This window comes from Pan paniscus, chromosome 8 (genome assembly GCF_029289425.2).
Source record: "Pan paniscus chromosome 8, NHGRI_mPanPan1-v2.0_pri, whole genome shotgun sequence".
Taxonomy (NCBI): domain Eukaryota; kingdom Metazoa; phylum Chordata; class Mammalia; order Primates; family Hominidae; genus Pan; species Pan paniscus.
In genome coordinates this window covers 64,002,750-64,025,815 of record NC_073257.2, presented here as the reverse complement: position 1 = coordinate 64,025,815, position 23,066 = coordinate 64,002,750, and the positions used below count along the sequence as shown (strand labels likewise).

At 39.6% G+C, this 23,066-nt stretch overlaps 2 protein-coding genes across 5 annotated transcripts in view; one reads left to right on the top strand and one right to left on the bottom strand.

The window, feature by feature from the left end:
* The window catches only part of PRKG1 (protein kinase cGMP-dependent 1), a 1,295,238-nt gene that overhangs the window by 569,406 nt on the left and 702,766 nt on the right, over nt 1-23,066 (bottom strand). The window lies entirely within an intron of this gene.
* Nucleotides 9,903-21,694, top strand: CSTF2T (cleavage stimulation factor subunit 2 tau variant). Its single transcript, XM_063607407.1, has one exon. It carries the CDS (start codon nt 19,405-19,407, stop codon nt 21,250-21,252), a length of 1,848 nt encoding a protein of 615 aa, XP_063463477.1. The 5' UTR covers nt 9,903-19,404; the 3' UTR covers nt 21,253-21,694.

Below are 23,066 nucleotides of genomic sequence, written 5' to 3'. Positions count from 1 at the left end.
TAGCTAGGACTGCAGGCACTTGTCACCATGCCCAGATAATTTTAAAAATTTTTTGTAGAGATAGTCTTCCTTTGTTATTTAAGCTGGTCTCAAACTTCTGGCCTCAGGCCATTCTCCTGCCTAGGCCTCCCAAGGTGCAGAGATTACAGGCATGAGCCACCACACCTGGCCTAGGAATTCTAACTTTTTTTTTTTTTTTGCACTCATTAACTATCCTTACTCCACTCCCCACTCCCCTCACCCCTGGCCCCTACTACCCTTCCCAGCCTCTGGTAACCATCCTTCTACTCTCTGTCTCTATGGGTTCAGTTGCTTTGATTTTTAGATTCTACAAATAAGTGAGAACATATGATGTTTGCCTAGGAGTTTATCTGTAAGATTTGTACCTCCTTCCTCATTTATTTATTTATTCAAACATTTTACTTATATCACTATGATTCATGAATATTTATTCTATAACATGCTTTCAAAGATAGAAATTCTATGTGTCACTTGTTTGCTTAAAATGCCCCAATGGCTACCCTTTGGAAGAAAATCTAAGAAGAAAATCCAAACTCCTTAGCCTTCTGACAAAGCCTATCTAATGCACCTAGCTTGATGCATCTGTCTCATACCACTCCTCACTCCCTACTCTCACCTTCCCTGGCCCACAGTAGCATAGCCACACTGGCCTGGCCTTCACTTGAGCTTGTTGGACTGCTCCCCTGTTCCCACCTCTGGACTTTGCATGAGGTGTTCTCTGCCAGGAATACTCTTATTTCTGCTTTTTATTTAGTACTCAGCTTAGAAGCGACCTTTTCAGAGAAGGCTTTCTTGATCACCTATTCCAAAGTAACCAGTTATTCTTATATTCTTTACATAGTAGCCATTATTATTATTTTACTATATCAATTTGTTGTTTTTCCCCACCACCAGCACCACTTGAATGTAAACTCTAGGAGAAGACAGGCTTCATTTCACAACACCTAGCACTCAGAACTATGTCTAGTGCACAAGAAATAATTAAATGTTTAATGAGTGTATACATAAACATGAATGAAGGGGAGGACTAAGAAACCTGAGACAGAAAGATGATTTAGAAAACTATTATAATGTAATAATCAAGGCAGAAACCAATGAAGACTTAAATTTCATAGAAGACTTGTAATGTGCTGTCTGTGCTGTTGATGATAAGTTCATTATTTCTTTTTTTTTTTTTTTGAGACAGAGTCTCGCTCTGTCGCCCAGGCTGGAGTGCAGTGGCACAATCTCAGCTCAGTGGAAGCTCCGCCTCCCGGGTTCACGCCATTCTCCAGCCTCAGCCTCCTGAATAGCTGGGACTACAGGCGCATGCCACCATGCCCGGCTAATTTTTTCGTATTTTTAGTAGAGACAGGGTTTCACCATGTTAGCCAGGATGGTCTCGATCTCCTGACCTTGTGATCTGCCCACCTCGGCCTCCCAAAGTGCTGGGATTACAGGCATGAGCCACAGTACCTGGCCCATTACTTCTCCATTTCTAAAGATGCTTCCCTTCTTACTTGAGGATCATAAATTTCATACTGTAATCTAGGGATGTGCCTGGAGTTAAGCACAAAGCCACCTTTACATTAAATCAGCACAGTGACTAGTTTTCAAAAATAATTAGCTGCCCTCCTGGCTCTGCATCCCCTAGCTTTATTTGACAAATCCTTCCTTTGGTCTCCCAATCAGTTGCCAAAGCTAATTCCCAAACAGTTCCCAAACTGTTGCCTAAGCTGTTACTCAGAGCTCATGTCTACACAGGAACAAAACCAGACAAAAAAGGTGGAGAGAAAGGAGACTGCAAAGAGGGGGAATGTCTGGTATTTGTCTTCCATCTGCTTCCCCAGTCTTAAGTCTTGCTCTGCTCTATTTTCAGACCTGGGTACGTCGACCTGAGGGTGCTTTCACGGCTTCCTTACTGGAAGAACCAGCTGGAATTCCGCTGCCCACCAGTGTGTTCACATTGCCTGCCACTCCCTCCCACCCTCAATCCTGACAAGACTTTTATACTTTGCAAAAAGCAATATTATTGGCTGGGCACAGTGGCTCATGCCTGTAAACCCAGCATTTTGGGAGGTCAAGGCAGGTGGATCACTTGAGGTCAGGAGTTCAAGATCAGCCTGGCCAACATGGTGAAACTCCGTCTCTACTAAAAATACAAAAGTTAGCCAGGCAGGCGTGGTGGCCTGCACCTATAATCCCAGTCACTTGGGAGGCTGAGGCAGGAGAAGAGCTTGAACCCAGCAGGCAGAGGTTGCAGTGAGGTGAGATGGCGTCACTGCACTCTGGCCTGTGCAACAGACAGAGCGAGACTCCATCTCAGAAAAAACAGCAATATTATTAACAAAACTGCCCTACATTCACTTCAAAGGAGGTCAAGAGAGAGACAAAACCAGAAATCAGGCAATGAAGAACTTGTTTTAATTCAATCTTAAGCCCATGTTTGTACGAACCTGGAGGCTAATCTGTATGCTCACTCTGGGAGTGCTGGGTTATTAAGGTAAGTGATCAGGGAACTTATTTCCAGGAAACACTTTAAGTAAAATGTTGTAAAAGACTGTGGACAGATGTTTAGGTCCCAGAACACCAGGTACTTCAGAGGTCTTGGGGTACATGACTGTCCAGATACCTGGGCTTAATTTTGAGACATGGATTTTAGAATGGCAGAGAATGTTATGTTTGACTGTAAGCCTAGATGAAGACACTCAAATATCCTCCAGGACAATTATCAAAAACAGGGGTGACGGACTGTAAACTAAAAGAGCCAGGTTTCAGCTTGATAGCCAAATAAAAGATGTAATTGCTTTTGGAAGCTGTGTGAGGTCAATTGTCTCCCACTCCCCACAAGAGCAGCAGATAGGAACAGGCAAGAAGCAAGCGGTAGTAGCAGCAGGTGGTAGAAAGAAAGAATGAAGTGTTTCATTTCACTAGGAGAAGGGGTAATAAGGGACCATCACGCTGCAAAGCAAAGAATATGGAACCATTATGATGCTTGACATCCACATAGCAAGAAGCCTCAGCATTTGGGGGAATTGAGATTTGGGAGGAGAATATAGAACGGCTTGGCATCCTAATAATCCCCATGTCTATGAATGCCTAAGACCCACCCATCTAATGACAAGCTTGGAAAGGCCTGGGAAAGTAAAGTTCACACAATCACATATAAAAACGTCAACACTTTTAGTGGACATCATTAAATTTAGTAATACAAATCTAAGTTTTCTAAGAAAAGTTTTCAAACATTTTTTTCATTCTGACTTTCCATTTCAGGGCCGTTTACATCATCCCCTTAGATATAAGGCAGGGTGAATCTTGGTGCAATCGTAGAAAAATGGCAATATGTCCCCTTTATGTGGGAGGAAGTCAACAGGATAGGAGATCTAGAATAGTAACAATAGTGACAATAATAACTGCTATTTTTAACAGATGTTTATTTCTTAGACTGTTGAATCACCTTCTATTCCATAGAACAGTTACATTTCAGGACACATTGATGCCCTCCACTTGAATATAATAATAGTAATCACATTCAAATGAAGGGTTTCTCAAAGTGAAGTCTGCATACCCCCTGAGGACTTGATTCCAGATGTTCATTCCAAATGCAGATTCCAGGGCTCTCTGTCCAGAGTTTTATTTAACCTGCCTAGAGGACACCCAGGTATCTTCATTCTATTGAGTTCCTATAGAGATTTCTGACACATGCTAATTAGATTAAGAAATCTTTCATAATTTGTAAATTTATTTATATATGAAGCTTGAAAAACAGTAGAAAAATGAAATCTAAGTTGTATATAATGAAATGCTTTTGTGGAGTGAGGTGATGAGGAACACAGGGTAAATAAAGTCTAACAATAAATAAAAGCATATCACGAAAAACCAAACCTCCCTATTATCCTATCTTCCAGTCTTCTTACACACAGGAAACTATTATTAGTGTCTTAGATATCCTTTGAGAAATACTTTATGAATATACCAATGAACAGCTCATATATATATATGCACATCCCACGGGGGGAAATAAAGAATAGTGGCATACGATAACACTGTCCTGTCCCTTGCTCTTTTTCATTAAATATATTTATAAGAGATAATTTCATAAGAACACATAGAGATTACTCTCATTTTTAAAATAGTTGCATGTAATTCTCTAATAAAGGATACATTTTTATGACATACAGCTCTAATAAATATAATTCACTTATCTACTTCACTGTTAATATATATTTAGGTTGTTTCTTGCATTTCGTGAGTACAAACAATGAATGATACCTTCCAACCTTTCAAAACTACTGCTCCAAGTGATGATAAGGAGAAGGATAAATCAGTCTTTCAGTGACCACAGGAAAGTGTCATGGCCATTGGGTGACATATCTGACATTCTCTGGAATGGCTGGTACATACTGTAGTACACAAAAATTTTGACCTACCACATCCCTCCATCTTCCTCTTTACGTCATTTCTTTGCCTTCTACATCTCTTCCTTCTATCTTTAAGATATAAAGGAACTTTTTCTCTCCTAAAATTCTGCCCCTTTAAACTACCCATCTTTCTTTCATTCTACTATTTTCGTTGTCATAAATGTGTCTTAAGTCTCCCACCTGATTGAAGGTTGCTGCAGGACAGTAGCTCCTGCCTCTCCCATGGTGTTTACATGGAGTTTGTAGACATTCTTTCCCTCTCTACAAAGAGAAGTATGGTCATCCAATATGGTAAGCCCTATATAAGTGTAAAAAATAAAAACAACTGGCCGGGAGCAGTGGCTCACGCCTGTAATCCCAGCACTTTGGGAGGCCGAGGTGGGCGGATCACGAGGTCAGGATATGGAGACCAGCCTGCCAACACAGTGAAACCCCGTCTCTACTAAAAATACAAAAAATTAGCCGGGCTTGGTGGCGGGCGCCTGTAGTCCCAGCTACTCGGGAGGCTGAGGCAGGAGAATGGCGCGAACCTGGGAGGCGGAGCTTGCGGTGAGCCAAGATCATGCCACTGCACTCCAGTCTGGGCAACAGAGTGAGACTCCGTCTCAAAAAAATAAAAATAAGAATAAAAATAAAAAATAAATAAAAACAACAGTGAACACTGATCTACTGAATTAAAATAGCTCTTTTAGATTCTAAATAACATCTGGGATTCTAAATAATGTTTGGATGCCTTTTTCTTAAAAGATATTAGAAACCATATAATTATATTGCTGCCCTGTCTGACCCAATACTAATACACTAAACACAATCACTTGCATTACATAAACTTATAGAAGCCTGAGGTGTGCATCATGTTTTAGAGTCTGCAAAAGACTTCCATAGTTCTAAAGCTAGGAAATGTTCAATCCATCTTAATACTCTATTTAAAAATAATGCCTTTTGAACATCTAAACATGAAATCTGCTGTTTTACGTGTTTTTCTTTACCAAAGAATCATATATATCTTATTCCACATATATTTCTTTCTTTTGAATGACAGTTTAAATGTAAAACAGCTTAAATTAATAGCTACTTCTTCTGCTTTACTTTTCCCCTATATGAAATAACTTAGAGTTGGTAGGCACTCTATTTCAATAAGGAAGCAACCATCAAAAATTAGAAAAGAATTCAACACAATAAATTTTCTTGGCAAAATAATATATTAGCTAAATGGTTTTTATTAAATCACCTGTTCAACTGGCCTCTGGTTTAAGTGCTATACAATAAATGACAAAATAACCCTTTGCAAAAAATTTTCAGTATTCTGTCATGCAGTTACAGATTTCAGAATTTTTTCCTGTCAGTTTTATGCTGCATTTCTTTACAAAACTGACAGGAAGCTGACAAGGCAAGAAAAGTTAGAAAATGTGGCTGCTGGTGAAATTTAATAGAATGTTTCCTTTAGGGGAATAAAACATGTATTCTAAGTGCAGAAAAATATAAATTAGAACTTTTAGGAGTTAATGATTTTCCTTAATGAAACTGCTGACAGTCATATTCCAGCTCTGGCTTTTACTTGCTGTATAACCCTGGGAAAATTAGTTTGTGCCTCAGTTTTCTCATCCATCAAAAAAAAAAAAAACCCTCATAGAGTTATTGTGTAGGTAGAATGAGCAGTTATGTGTAAAACACTTAGCATGGAATGGCATTGTAATTCTAATAATAATTGTTTGGATTCACATGGCTCTCTTATGTGAGGATGAGGATTAAATAATTCGAGGCAGGTGGATCATGAGGTCAGGAGATCGAGACCATCCTGGCTAACATGGTGAAACCCCGTCTCTACTAAAAATACAAAAAATTAGCCGGGCGTGGTGGCGGGCGCCTATAGTCCCAGCTACTCCGGAGGCTGAGGCAGGAGAATAGCGTGAACCTGGGAGGCGGAGCTTGCAGTGAGCCGAGACTGCGCCACTGCACTCCAGCCTGGGCGACTGAGCAAGAGTCCACCTCAAAAAAAAAAAAAAAAAAAAAAAAAAGAATAATATTTTAGAGTCAACATTTATAAAAAAGACAGAGTTGTATAATGATACTGCTATATATTGAATCTTCAATTTTCCAAATAGTGTTGCAAATAAGCATCAAAACTTGACAATAATTGTAATAGATAAACGTCAATAGAGTTTAGAACACACTTCCCCAAAATATGGCACCTTGGCAGTTGAGAAAACAGCAGAAACAGGAAGATCACTCTCACCTTCTCTGGACCTTTCTTTCTGGAACCATGTCATAAAATCTAGTAAGGACTTTCTGATCTTCCCCTGAAGCAAGTCATAAGACCATGTAAGAGGTGCCCTCTCTATACTCAGAGGAAAGGAGACACAGAGGTGCCAAGAAGAAACTGAACAAACAGGCTTTGCTAAGTTTCCCCCAGTTTACTATGGTTAGATCACAAACTTTTGTCCTCCTTTCATATTTCTCCATGACTATCAAATCTTCATCAAACTTAGCATAAAATTACTCATGTTTGCCAGTTTCTTCAGATCTTCATTTCCTTATGAAGGCTCCTGTATCATATAAAACTTACAGTCATTAAATTTATATGCTTTCCTCTGCTTCATCTGTTTATTATAGGAACCTCAGCCATGAATGCAGAATGGGTGAGGAAAATATATTTTTCCTTCCCTACAATGTATATGGAAAGACTGTTTAAAGAGAAAAGAAGAAAAGAATGTAAACTCATTACCCCCCTGGTTTATTGCAGTCTTTGCCATTCTGGATCTATCTATTAAAGTGTTTTCTTCTAAGTTCACCCACAGCTCAAACACTCTCCACCAATTTAACTTTTCCAACAATCCATCTTATCTGGTTTCTCACCCAACCACCCACAATCACTGACAGCTTCCTCCTACACACAGGAAAAGTGCTGGTGTCTTCCAAAGGAAGTAGACAAAAAATGCTACAGCTTTGAGATAAACAATCAGAATTGCCTTGGAGCCATGAGGAGGGAAACTAAAGGCAAGACAACTTCAGTTTCGTATGGTGCAATTCTTTCTAGGAGAATATAACTCTCCTCTACCTAGACAACAGGAAGCATACACACTTATATTTTAAGTAAAAGAAGGAGGTCAGAAAGTAATGGACATAGTGGGCAACAACTACAGAAACAGGAGAAAGAGAAAAAATTAGGAGACTGTATATGAAAAAGAAAGGTCAGGCCAGGCGCGGTGGCTCACGCCTGTAATCCTAGCACTTTGGGAGCCCGAGGCGGGTCGATCACAAGGTCATGAGATCGAGACCATCCTGGCTAACACGATGAATCCTGTCTCTATTAAAAATACAAAAAATTAGCCAGGCGTGGTGGCGGGCACCTGTAGTCCTAGCTATTCAGGAGGCTGAGGCAGGAGAATGGCATGAACCTGGGAGGCAGAGCTTGCAGTGAGCCAAGATTGCACCACTGCACTCCAGCCTGGGTGACAGAGCGAGACTCTATCTCAAAAATAATTAAAAAGGTCAGCTTAGGAAGCAAAGTTCTCAAATAACATAATTAACACAGCTAGTCACTGACCAGCCCAAAAGGGGAATTGTAACTCTTTCACGTCTTTAAAAAAGAAAACCCCACTGGCTGGGCGCAGTGGCTCATACCTGTAATCACAGCACCTTCGGGAGGTCGAGATGGGAGGCTTGCTTGAGGCCACGAGTTCGAGACCCTGGCTAACATAGGGAGACCCCCATCTCTATTAACAAAAAAGAAAATTAAATAAAAATATTTCCCGCCCCCCCAAAACAGGACGATATATCATGGCATCAACAGGCACATTGACTCTACTGTCCCCAGTTAGCAAGTTATCATGCTTCACTTGTGAGAAGAAACTGATAGCATCATTTGCTTAAAGCACAATGATATTTAAATTTAATCGTAGTCATTTAAGTAATAAACTTGGTTCTATGTTTACTTATGTAGTACTTAAATTTGTTCTCAAGAAATCATGCTTTAAGGTTAACGTTTAAGAACTCTGGTCGTGAAAAGACCATTAGCTGCTCAATGAATCAATGGCCTGGCAACAATGTACTATCCATAGAGCAGGCTTGCCTGAAGCTTCTGCTTCTAGATGAAGGGGTGTGTGAGGAGCTGTTAGTGTTATGCTGACTTTGAGTGGAATGCCACTATAAATCATAATCCCTATCTTCAGTATATACAGGTAGATAGAATTCGGGGACAGTGCTTTTCTCAGTAATAAAGAAAAAAAAAATCTTTCATCTTGAACCTCAGAAAGAGGGTCAATGGATCAACAGCAGTTACATTTTCATTTTCTATATACCTCTCAGGAAATCAAACAAATCAAAAAATGCATTTGGAAACTGTCTGCTCAAATCCTCTATTCTCTATCTTATCTGACAGAAGGGAAACTCCTTGCAGGCACAGCTGTTCTGCCAGAGACTCAAATCTGAGCACCATAAATCCTCAGTGTAAGTTCAAGAGAAAGGCTAATGATAAAGTTTTCTGTGAAAGTACTACTGAAAAGAGAAGTCACATTTTCGTTCACATTTAAACTCCCATATTGTCCCACTGTGTGCCTACCTTCCACAGTATTTATAAAATACATGCTGATATATATAAAATTCAACACTTAGTTAAATAACGAGTATCCTAGCGTTAGTATCCTAAAGCATTGTCAAACCCGTGCTGCTCCGAAATGTGTCAGGTAAGTTTCCTTCCTGATGGGGATGCAAACACTTTCCTTCCCTCCCTCATCTCTGCCTCCCCATTTGCAGACACCTGCTGTCAGGAGGATTTCCCAGAACCTCTCCTCCCTGTGGAAGTCCTGCTGATAAGAATGAAGACCTGCAACAATTACCCAGTCCTGGGACCTTGGCAGCAAACTCCAGACCACTACATGGGCAGAAAAATGTTGGCACTTTCTTTATTCTCCCTGCAGGCATCAGCTTCTCTTTCCTAGACCCCTCAAGGGCTATGGACCAACACAGGCAATTCCATTTTCAAGGCTAACAAAAGGCTGAGCTCTAGAGGAATAGGTCATTTGCACTTCCCTGTTTTCCTGCAGGCACTTGTTTTGTTCCCCAGAGCCAGGATGGAATTGACAAACACCTGGAGGCCAGAGAGAAAAGTTTCTCATTGTCCTGCTCTGCAAGAATGTATACACAGCTATTTCAGCATAAATGTCAGATGACAGTGATAAAGATGATAATAACTGAAAGAATTGTTGCTATGATTTTGTCATTAAACTGTCAAGAAAAATGGTCAATATTTTTATATGAAGGATGGAAGAGTTTGATATTTTAAAAGTACACTGTATTCACCTTCAAGAACATCACGCATTATATATGGTGTGAACTTTCTAAAAACTGTGAATTGGTGGCTAAACATTCCTCTACTGTTTTATATTAGACCATTTTTCTAACTGGAAGTCCACATTTAAACATTTCTAAGAAAATGATCTATTTTTGGAAATAATGTTTTATGTTTTGCAGAGATTGAGAGAATGATTTAGAGGAAGGTTGTGGACAAACTTTCTCTGGCAGAATGTGCATTGGAAATGGCTGTCTAGCTCAAAACAGCCCTTTTAACTGCTCCCTTCCTTCATAAGAGTAGGTCACCAAAGTATTTTTGGAATTCATGGTCAACCAGGATAGATATTCAGCAGTAACCAGTATGGCTACACCAGTGGTACAGGATGATAGATGCTCCCTCAAGCCCCTCAAGTCAGTCTCCTGACCTCTCCATGACCTGGAAGGTAAAGGAGGTTAACAACTGGCACCGCAAAGGTCTGTAGGCTTCCTCCTGCTCCAGCTGACTACCCGGCCCCAGCAGACATAGACTAGTAAATGGTCTCACTATCACTCTGGCTCCAACCTCTTAACAATGCTGAATTGAATCACAGATACACACCAGAATAAAGCTGGACCTTCAGATTCCCAGTTCCAGAAAACTGGAATGACAATGGACTAGAGAGAAAAATAGGAGATCTGATCCTTCAACAGAGGAAAACCACCACAAATGTACAAAGAGATGCAGCGAAGAGGGAGTGAGGAAGGGAGTGGGAGACAAAGATTTTGAGAGAGAGAGAAAGAGATGGGAATAGAGTATTCTGAATGCCAACAATTACCCATTTTTTCTTTTCCTAGAGGTTACTGCATTACTGCTTGTTATGGAGTCAATTATGTCCCTCAAAATTCATATGTTGAAGCCCTAGCCCACAATGTGACTGTATTTAGAGACAGAGCCTCTAAAGAGATAATTATAATTAAATGAGGTCATACGTGTGGACCCCTCATCTAATACAATGGGTGTTCTTATAGGAAAAGGAAGAGACACCAGAGTGCATGCACACAGCAGGTGACGTGAGGACACTGAGGAGGCAGCCATTTGCAAGCCAAGGAGAGAGGATCAGGAAAAACCTAACCTACTTGCACCTTGATTTTGAACTTCCAGCATGTAGGACTGTAAGAAAATAAATTTCTGTTTAAGTCTGTGGTATTCTAATACAGCAGCCTAGCAGATTAATTTCTGTGGGTTCTGAGAGATAACAAAATGTCATGAAAATAACCACCACTTCCTTTGCTTACCTTGGTTGGAATTGGTTTCTGTACTTGTACCATAAAACGCTAGCTACTACATCCCTATAAACATTAGATTTTAGGTTTTCTAATTTCTAACTCAAGAATCCAGAGTTAGAAGGTAAATTTAAACTGGAATTCTTGACGTAATGTTTTTCAAGGATCATTCAACTGTGATAATGAATCTAAAATATATTCTGTTAAACTGACATTTGTTGTTTTCAACAGTCTGAGCCTGGAATCAAATGTTTTCAGAAAGGCCTCTTTCCTGTAACTTGGTACAAATATAGGCACATTCTCAGACCAACCTAGCCTCAGAAGAGATATACTAGCCAAATTTCTGAAGTGAGTGGCAGTTTACACATTTCTCTGAAGTGAGGTGTTGTATTGTTCCGGTCACAGGAAAAAAAAAAAAAGATTCATGCGTTGTTCCACTTAAATAGGGTATCTTTATTCAGACCTAGTTACAGGGCTTGTACTTTTCCACAGTTTATGAGGATACTTCTGCGTTCCTTCGGGTGACAGCCTGAAGCACGAATAAGGGAGCTCTGCTTCTTGTCTAATTAGTTATGCCTTTCTATGTTTGAATAAATGGCCTACGTCTGCCAGTGCACACTTAAAAGTAGTAGTCCTAATATCACCCTGAACAGGACTATGCGCTCGAATAGGTACCTGTGTGGCAGAACGATGTGGTGTTAAATAAGCCTATATCCTCCACAGTCAAAGTTCAGGCAGGCCCTTTTAATAAAAATGCACAAGTGGAATTCTAGCCGACTACATATTTGAAGAGTGCATTTCATGGTTTAGTACAAGAACCTAATGTGCACCAAGATGATCGGTAAAATTCTCATTGAAGTATTCTATGGGATCAAGCCTAAAAAGTATCCATTTCAACTACAAATCTACCAAAGGCTAAAATGGCAGTGTTAAGGTTGTACAACTTGAAAATAATATAATCTGACAAGACCATTAGTACAAGTACAAGCCTTTCAATAATAAAAATAAAGATATAGGCCCCCAAATAAATAGCATCAGACTAAAACTTGTGTCTCTTTCCACATAAGATGTTACTTCATCTACTATTACTATATAACCAATGTAGATTAATAATGACCATACAATGTAAGGAATAATAAAAATATATCATGTATTCCACACAATAATCCAATACAGGTGACATTACTCTCATTTAAAAGATGTGGAAATGGAACCACAGAGAGGTGAAGTAATTTGTACAAGGCCACAAAATTACTTGCTGAACTAGGTAGCCAATCTAAGTCATTCTGACATTAAAATCTCTGTGTTCTTAATTCCTTCACTCTACTGCCTTTTCTAAGTGCTGAGAGTATAGTTTGGATGAGAAAAATCTGAATATCTAAATCCTTTCACAAGCTAGATCAGTAACTGGACATTTGAGTCTGGTCTAATTTCTTTCCATTCCTGGGCGTCACTTTCTTTTCTTTATCTATTAAAAAAAAAAAAAAATTGGGCTGGACTTCGCAATCCCTTCCAGGGAGAACATTTGGTTCTGTTCAACCTCAAGTCCAGAAATGGCAGACTCCCAGCAGCCCCAAATTCATGTAATCTGCACTTGCCAATAACAGTGATTCATCCTGTGTATAAGTAAATGAAATTCAGGGCCAGGCATCGTGGCTCACTCCCAGCACTTTGGAAGGCCAACGCAGGTGGAGCATTTGAGGTTAGTAGTTTGAGTACATGAAATTTGCTTTTTATTCCTCTGTACATTGTTTCATATTAAATACACTAAGCATTTTGGGGAAAAAGTTATATACCAAATTAATTTGAGCTCTTTCATTTTATGGAAAAATGCATGCTTTATCTAACTGGATGCTTTATGAAAGTCTTTAGGTGAAGTTTAACTATAGTCCTGCAAATTGAAAAAGGAAACATTTTCTCTGTTGCTTCAGTCTTTATACCTCACAGTCCATCTGTTACCACAGCACTGACTGTGATGTCACAACTGCAATTAGTTACACTCAGAGACAATCAGGAAAAATGCCAAGGGAGATGGTGCCCAGGCGTCAATAACTTGTGATTACTGTACTACTTATGAAATAGAAAGTTCAAATTCAGGAGACCTGCTTTCAGGTTGTCGTTATGCAACTTAGTAGCTATGTATCCTTAGGCAACTCATTTAATAGAACAATGATTTATGAGCTTGATTTCTTAAGCCAAATGGTTTGTGTTCAAATCCTCGTTCCGCTAGTTGACATAGGCACACTAGTTAACTTCTCTGTGCCTCTGTTCTTTACCTATAAATTGAGGAACTATGACTGCCTATCTTCAAAAGGTTGCAGAAAGAATAAAATATTATATTATATAAAGCATTTATCAAAGAGCCTTCTCCCTACTAAGTGCTCAGAGTTTGCCTTTATAAAGTATCTGTATTTTGAGTGAGTCCATTGTTAGGTAAAGTTCTACGTAATAACTCTCTGAGTTTCTTCATTGTTAAAAATCAGGAAACAATTGCATGTACTTCATAAGACTGTTATCAAGACTAAATGTGGGAACCCAGAGAAAAGTATTTTGTAAGCAAAAGGCACTAAATTATCATTTGGTTAACATCTATATTTTGTTATTGTAAGATGATCTTGTATTAATTTAAAAATATTTACTAAGTGCTTGTAATATAAAAGGCACTGGACCAGGCATTGTGGAGAATATCAATCAGATATGGATTTTATGGTAATACAAGAATATTGATACCTCTAATATAGAAGATAATGAGTACCAAACCAATACTCTAAATGGAAGTCTTTGAGGTGAGCATTGAAGAACAGAAAGACTTAAACATGGGGGAGGGAAGAGAAGAAGAGGAAAAAAGGAAGCATCCCTGACAAATAGTATCACAAAAAGCTAGGAGGTGAAAAAATACAGATCATGTATGATAAAAAGTGAGTGGTACAATTTAGCCAGAGGAGAATATGTGAAGGGATGGAGAGAAGTAACGAGAATGAAGCTACATAATAGAGTGTGTTATATGTAGGAAGAACAACCACCACAATTTAGATTAAAAGTTCTAAGGTATTAAAAAAGAACAGCCTAGGTAGAAAATATATAGAAAAGGATTAGATAAGTTTGGTATTCTTAAGCCTCTGCCATTATTATTCTATGTTCATGTTTCAGGGGGTGGTGAAGGAAGCCTACTGACTCTCACATCAAGTTCACATTCATGAATCTGAACTTCAAAACCTTTTATAATCTGTCCCAGAAGCCCATCTTTTGTCACACTCCTCACCAACTCTCTTGGTTTCCTCTGAGGCCATAAAAAACACCAGGTCCCAATTTCTTGCGTTGGCTATTACTAGCTTCTGGTTTATTTTCTTCATCTTCTACCTATCTATGCCAGATTATAACCCATCCCTAAATCTCATTTCCATCAGAAAGCTTTCCTTGATAATCTAAACCATATCATTCTCTTCCATCTCTATATACTTTATTGCATATCCATTTCATCAAATGGCAACATGGAAGAACTATCACTGACCTAGGAATAAAATGACAAGGGTCCTGGCAGCATGTCTTCTCTTTGATTTGAGGCACATTATTCAATGTCACAGGTTCCGTCCTTGGTAAAATGAAATATTTGTGAATTAGCAAACTTTAAAGTCATTTCCTGTCATTCATTCAACAAATATATAATGAACATCCACCTGTGCTGAGCTCTATCCCAGGTGCTGAGGATACAGAGGTAAAAACAAAATATCTATCTATCTATCTATCATCTATCTATCAGCTACTATACTATAATTGTATTCTTTTTATTTTATTTTATTTTATTTTTTTATTTATTTAATTTTTTTTTTTTGAGACAGAGTTTCACTCTGTTGCCCAGGCTGGAGTGCAGTGGTGTGATCTCAGCTCACTGCAACATCCACATCCCGGGTTCAAGCAATCCTTAAACTTTGGCCTCCAAATAGCTGAGATTAGAAGCATGCACCACCAGACCTGGTTAATTTTTGTATTTTTAGTAGACACAGGGTTTCACCATTTCACCATGTTGGCCGGGCTGGTCTTGAACTCCTGACCAAATGATCCACCCGCCTCCGCCTTCCAAAGTGCCAGGATTACAGGCGTGAGTCACTGTGCCTGGCAACTATGATTGCAATCTTATAATGTAGTGGTTCTCAAAATTGAGCTTGCATTAGAATTACCTGGAAAACTTGTTCAAAGATTTCTCTGTTTCTGATGCAATAGATTTGGAGTAGGGCCCCAAACTTTTAATTTCTAAGCTGTTTCCTGGTGATGCTGATGCCACTGAACCAAGGACCACATTTACAGACCTTCTTTTCTGGTAGACTATTGTTTTCACTGCTGTATTGTCAGTGCTTGAAATAAATATTGATGGAATGAAATAATAAATTCGAGGCACTTAGTTAACTGATAAAGGGGGATATATAATGATTTTATAGTTTAGAAGGAAAATCACAATTTTACTGAAAGGTAAAGGAGTTACTATAATCAGAAAGGTACAAGGTATATCAAGGTTTATATCCAAAGAAAAACAAAATTACTTCTAACCTAGGGGAAAGGGTAGAAAGGTCATAGAAAGCTTTGTGGAGTAGTTTATTTGAGCTATTCCTTGAAGGACCCGTACACTTATTTCAAAAATGACTGTCATTACTCAAAATATTTTTAGTTCTTGTCTTTGTAATTTGTCTACTGAATCTATAGTGAATCTTTTCTTTTTTCCTTACACTCTATAGTGAATCTTTTTTTAAAAAATTCCTTCAAAGTGTATAGAATTTTTGTATTCTGATGTAAGGTTTGATATTTGGAATTAGCTAAGCATGATATTTTTGCCAAATCTGGTCAGGAAGTTGGGTGATTTTGTTGCATAATCCTGTTCTTTGTTAAAAATAAAGTATACTTTTCAGTTAATGTACCGATTTTCTAGTATGACTTATAAATGAAGGCCCAAAGCAATTTCAGGGTAGAAGTTCAAAAATCAGTCTGAGGCCAGGTGCAATGGCTCATGCCTGTAATGCCAACTCTTTGGGAGACTGAGGCAAGCAGATCGCTTGAGCTCAGGAGTTCAAGACCAGCCTGGCCAACATGGTGAAACCCTGTCTCTACAAAACGCACAAAAAATTAGCCATGAGTAGTGGCACACGCCTGTAGTCTTTATTCGGGAGGCTAAGGCAGGAGAATTGCTTGAACTCAGGAGGCAGAGGTTGCAGTGAACCAAGATCATGCCATCGCACTCCAGCCTGGCTGACAGGAGTGAAATCCTGTGTCAAAAAAAAAAAAAATCATTTTGAACAATGGATTAAGTTTGTAGTTTCTGAAAGTGATTAAAGGACAGTTTCCATTTGGCCATAGATGCTCTTGTGTGTTTGAAATCAGTCTTAATATATCTGGTATCAATCTGTTGAAAGAATCAACGTCTGGACATACACTATACCATGTACACTTTTCTTCAGAGTGTATGCCATGCTATAAATATCTAAAATTTAAACTTCATGGGAATAAAAAAGCAGTATAAAAATGGATGTTCTTCCAAGTTAGATCTATAAAAAAATATGTACTGGTACCAGGAAATATACATAGGTTTATCTGAGCTCTTGATTTGGGGCCATTGAGTTAACAATAAGTATTAGTTTATGTGTTCTGGGCATGGAATTACATGGTGGGTCACACTGGTCCTGTATGAACGGGGGCATGACAAACCATTCTTCTAGTTTGGAATAGTGGGACTAAAGAGAACATGGAAAGCCTGTGACTAAAGCACACTCTACAGTCATAACTTCCCCTTCTTGTTTGTCCCATAGTCCTTCAGCTACTCTCTGTTCACCCAGTCTTCATGTCCAGGGTATCTTCAGTAGCAGATCAGCATGTACTAGAATAGTATATTAATAGGAAATTAATAATGTTTTAAAAACCTTTACCTCAAACCTTTTAATAGAGTGTACCAAATTTAGTTTGGTCTGATGTAAATGAGAAAATCTACTACCAATCCCTAGGACCAATGATTCTTAAAGATCTCCAAACCAGCAGCATCAGCATCACCTGAGAGCTTATTAGAAATGCAAATTCTCCAGAACTGATAAAGCAGAATCTGACTTAACAAGCCGTGGCTCAAGGTGGTTCTGATACATGTGAAGACCACTGGTTTAGACAGTATCAGCAGTAAAGAAACTCTGTCAAGCTGTGCAATCTTCTATGAATTTTGCAACATATTATAATACCCCATTACCATCTTCATGATTACTACATTTAATACACACACAATTACACACATATTCAACTTGTAAGTTACCCTTGACAGAATGTGTATAAAAAAGGTATGCCTTCTCTTTGTAAAGTGATGGTATAGAAGGAAGAAAAATAAATTTGTCTTTAGTTTTTTGAAATGATACTATCCTTAACCCCTCCCCTTTCGTCCCCAATAAAAGAATCACACTGGGGAAACATTGCTAGCAGGTGACTATTCCGTTTCTTTGATATAGCAGGAAAATCTTATTAGGTGATGTAAATGAACCTTGTCAGTTGCAAATATAAACTGTCACGCATCTTGGGTGAACAGCTAAGTGCAGAACTGTTTCAAAAACTTGAAGGTAAATGGATGTCTTATTTGCAGCTAAACCATCATACTCATGTCAAATCTATTCATGGGAATAGGATACTGAAGATACATAATACAATTTTTTTGCTGAAATTTAAAAGTTTCATAATCCACTTAAGAGGCATATTTCAGAATAAAATAATTCTCTGTTTTGGAATTAAAGCACAGGCTTGGAGCAGTCCAGTCCACAGAAGTATAATGCAATCTATCCATATAATTTTAAATTTTCTAATAGCCACATTTAAAAAAGTAAAATGAAATGAATAACATTAACTTCAAAATAATTTTTTACTCAAATATATAAAAATATTACATTTCAACTTATAAAAAATATAAAATTGATGAGCTATTTTTACATTTTTTTGTATTTGATCATTAAAATCTTTCATGTATGTTACATGTATGGCACACCTCAACCGGAATGTTAAATTTTGACTGGAAATACTTTCTTTTTATTTATTTTTATTTTTTGTCTTAGTGTTCTTCGAAATGATTTTTATTTAGAACACAATTTATTATTGCAAAAGTAGATTCGATATCCAAGTTGTTCTAAATACTAAAAAAGTTTTCCAATAGCTTACTGAACATTAGTTTTTATATTTAAATAAAAAATGAGATTTAAAATTCAGTTCCTCAATCACGCTAGCTTCATTTCAAATATTCAATACACGTAAGGCAGTGTAGAATTGGAGCTATGCGAGACCAAGCTGGGTCAGAATCCTGACTTTGCCTCTTTCCAGCTGCTTGTCCTTGGGAATTTACCTAGCCCTCTCCAAGCTTCAGTTCTAGCTTCGAATTGCAGGCGGGGAAACCCCACACTGAATATGTTTTAACTCCTACCTGCAAAGCTAACAGCAGAAGCCAAACACCCACTATTTGTTTTTCCCTTCATGGAAGTGGTGGACTCACTGCATGATATAATAAAAATCAGAACCAATCAACGTAGGGATAGTTAAGTAAATTTCTTTATTCCATACTCTGAAGCCATAAAATACTAATAACTAATTAATCACTAATTTATTTAATCACCAATTAATATTGAACTCTGTTGTTATTAAGGAAGAAAACCGTAATATTAGGAATAGCACTACTGCTGCCCGTGTGCTCAGGAAAAACCTAGAAGGGTCTGCCACCCATCCATTAACAGCGGTTATAGGAAGCAACAGAGTGGGGGCAGGGCCCAGCCGGCACACGCTTCAGTTTATATTTCTTGTCAGTTAATTTCCAAAAACGTTGTTCTAAAAAGGAGATATAATACTGTTTTAGTTTAAGGGGCAAATCTCAAATGTGCTGTGAAACGACTACGCTTTTCCCTCAGTCTGGAATGTGATTTTAAATCTAGCTTAACTATACTATAATAAAAGGCCACAGGAAAATACTTTGTCAGAACGAAAAACACGCTGCCTTAAATCCGCTTTCGGTTGGCGGTTTCCCGCCAGTGGAACGGAAGCAAAACCGCCTTTGACGTCAAGGGAGGAGTCCCCTCCCAGTTACTACGGTGAAGTCTATGCGGCCATCTTTACTGTGGTCATCTCGTACCAAGCGTGTCGTAGTGGGGCTGTTGGGGCCCCACAGAAAGTCAGCAGAACGTGAAATGGGAAAGGAATCATGCGACTCTGTAATAAGAAGCTGACAGAACCACGAAGGATCAGGGACTGAAAGCATTAGATAAGTTGTTAGTGGGATGCAGGTTCCACAGGCAAGCGGAACGATTCAAGCGAATTAGTAAAGTTTCTGCCCGGATCTTGAAAGCCGCTTCCGTTGCTCAGCGGAAGTGTCGGTCGCAAGAGGACAGACGCCTCGAAGAATCCGCTATCGGCTGTCTGCACAACCGGAATCATGTCGAGTTTGGCGGTGAGAGACCCGGCAATGGATCGATCACTGCGTTCCGTGTTCGTGGGGAACATTCCGTATGAGGCAACTGAGGAGCAGTTAAAGGACATTTTCTCGGAGGTTGGTTCTGTTGTCAGTTTCCGGCTGGTATACGATAGAGAGACGGGAAAACCCAAGGGCTATGGCTTCTGCGAATACCAAGACCAGGAGACCGCGCTTAGTGCCATGCGGAACCTCAATGGGCGGGAGTTCAGTGGGAGAGCGCTTCGGGTGGACAATGCTGCCAGTGAAAAGAATAAGGAGGAGTTAAAGAGCCTCGGGCCTGCAGCGCCCATTATTGACTCACCCTATGGGGATCCCATCGATCCAGAAGATGCCCCTGAATCGATTACCAGAGCAGTAGCCAGTCTCCCCCCGGAGCAGATGTTTGAGCTGATGAAGCAGATGAAGCTCTGTGTCCAAAACAGCCACCAGGAAGCTCGAAACATGTTACTTCAAAATCCACAACTGGCTTATGCGCTGTTGCAGGCACAAGTAGTGATGAGAATCATGGATCCAGAGATTGCTCTGAAAATTCTGCATCGGAAGATACATGTCACACCACTGATCCCAGGCAAATCTCAGTCTGTGTCTGTCTCTGGCCCTGGCCCTGGCCCTGGCCCTGGCGCTGGCCCTGGGCTCTGCCCAGGACCTAATGTTCTGCTGAACCAGCAGAATCCTCCAGCTCCTCAGCCTCAGCATTTGGCTAGAAGACCTGTGAAGGACATTCCTCCTCTGATGCAGACTCCTATCCAGGGTGGAATTCCAGCTCCAGGGCCAATACCAGCTGCAGTTCCCGGAGCTGGTCCTGGTTCCTTAACTCCTGGAGGAGCAATGCAGCCCCAACTTGGAATGCCAGGGGTTGGCCCAGTGCCTTTAGAGCGGGGACAAGTGCAGATGTCAGATCCTAGAGCTCCTATACCTCGCGGACCCATGACTCCTGGTGGTCTGCCTCCTCGAGGACTGTTAGGAGATGCTCCAAATGACCCACGTGGAGGGACTTTGCTTTCAGTCACTGGAGAAGTGGAGCCCAGAGGTTATCTGGGTCCACCCCATCAGGGTCCCCCCATGCATCATGCCTCTGGTCATGACACTCGTGGCCCTTCCTCACATGAGATGAGGGGAGGGTCATTAGGAGATCCCAGACTGCTAATTGGAGAGCCCAGAGGCCCCATGATAGATCAAAGGGGTCTACCTATGGATGGTAGAGGTAGTAGAGATTCTCGAGCGATGGAGACTCGCGCCATGGAAACTGAGGTCTTAGAGACACGTGTAATGGAGAGGAGAGGAATGGAGACCTGTGCGATGGAAACCAGAGGGATGGAAGCAAGAGGCATGGATGCAAGAGGATTGGAGATGAGGGGCCCTGTCCCCAGTTCAAGAGGCCCTATGACTGGTGGAATTCAGGGTCCTGGTCCCATTAATATAGGGGCAGGTGGCCCTCCTCAGGGACCCAGACAGGTCCCAGGCATTTCAGGGGTGGGGAATCCTGGAGCTGGTATGCAGGGTACAGGCATACAAGGAGCAGGCATGCAGGGAGCAGGCATACAAGGAGGAGGGATGCAGGGGGCAGGCATACAAGGAGTCAGTATACAAGGAGGAGGTATGCAGGGGGCAAGCAAGCAAGGTGGAAGCCAGCCTAGCAGTTTTAGTCCTGGGCAGAGCCAGGTCACTCCACAGGATCAGGAAAAGGCAGCTTTGATCATGCAGGTTCTTCAACTGACTGCAGATCAGATTGCCATGCTGCCCCCTGAGCAAAGGCAGAGTATCCTGATTTTAAAGGAACAAATCCAGAAATCCACTGGAGCTTCTTGAAAGGTTTTAGAAAATATTTGGCTGTAGTCTCAAAGTTTATTCTGTAGCATGGAGAATGGGTGCAAAAAGCTGACTTCTGCATCCCCACACTTGGATTAGGGTTTCCCTCCTCCTAGAACCTAATCTTATTTTTTGTTCTTTTTCTTTCTTTCTGTTTTCCTTTTTTTAAAATTGAGGGTGGGGGGAGGAGGGAGTGCGTCTGTTCACTTTAAGTTACTTTAAAATAACTCTGAACATGATTATATTATGCCAAATAAGGTTACAAAGAATAAGCAGCAATATTGAAGCGTCTGCAGTATGTTAACTACATTTTTTAAATGTCGAGTGAAACTTTGTGAAAACTGCTCATAAAGACTAAAAGTTGACCTGTTAAAACGTTAATGTACTAAGATAGTTTTAAGATTTTTGGTTGTATAACAAAATAAAAGTTTACCCAAAAGTATAAGATACATTTTTTGGTAAACCATTTAAAATACAAAATCCTATTTTGGAGGCAATAGGATAAACATTGTCTTAGTGTTTTAGAATTATTTTTGAAACAGAGTTAACAGGATAAGGTTACATTTGTATTAGAATTGTTTTTTTCTAAAGTTATGTTACCTGAAAAATCAAGGAGTGCACCTGATTTACTGTTGCTTCATTTATCCCATCCTTCAGAGACCAGCAAGGTTCTGCCAGGCCCCAAGCATCTGAGCATGATGATTTTGCTGTGACAATTCTAAGATCAACCAGGTTACTTAAGTCCGCTCTGATGAAACCCAATCTCTCAATACCTTCCTATTTCTCAATAGTCTTTAAGCCCTAAATCTGAGTCAGTAATTCTCTAAAAATCCTTCCCAAAAATCAGTGTCTAGGGACCAGTTGATCTAGATGAGTTATAAATGGTATTTGACTTTTCATAAGTAGTGGAAGGTTTCACTAAGTAAAGATCTCAGTTTCTTGGTATCTGATGTTTGTATACAGATGGTGTCCATTTGCTCAACCAGACAGGAGTTAACTTGTATTAGAATTGTTTTTTTCTAAAGTTATGTTACCTGAGAAATTAAGGACTGCACCTGGTTTAATGTTGCTTCACTTATCCCACCCTACAGAGACCAGCAAGGTTCTGCCAGGCCTCGAGCATCCAAGCATGATTTTGCTGTGACAAATCTAAAATCAACCAGGCTACTTAAGTCTGCTCTGATGAAACCCAATAATCTCTCAATACCTTCCTATTTCTCAATAGTCTTTAAACCCTAAATCTGAGTCAGTAATTCTCTTACATCCTTCCCAAAAATCAGTGTCTAGGGACTAGTTGATCTGGATGAGTTATACATGATATTTGACTTTTCATAAGTAGTGGAAGGTTTCACTAAGTAAAACTCTCAGTTTCTTGGTATCTGGCTTTCTTATACAGATGGTGTCCATTTGCTCCACCAGACAGGAGTTAAAAACCTTTAGACTAAAGAGCATTTAACATGCCTTTTAGTTTTCTTATTTCATAATCTACTTTTCTATCATTAATCATCTTACCAGGAATAATCAAGGCCCAGGTAGGTAGAAGTTTTTATATAGCCTGAATACTCACTTGACTTACTGCTCATTTTACTTTTTGCATGGAATACAGCCATTTAGTCCTAATATACATACCAATGAGACAATTAAAAATTGGTTGGAAGATGGAGCTTATCACATTGTGCTACTACGACTTTATTTTTTCTTGAAAATAAAGCCTTGAGGATGTGAACATAAATGTTGGTATCATAAAACAAGTAGTAATAAAAGCATAAATTATCAAATATCAGGTGATCTTACTATGGAGAAGAAAAACCAAT

Excerpts from the sequence above, each read along its gene's own strand:
- CSTF2T (XM_063607407.1), top strand. The coding sequence starts at position 19,405 with ATGTCGAGTTTGGCGGTGAGAGACCCGGCAATGGATCGATCACTGCGT.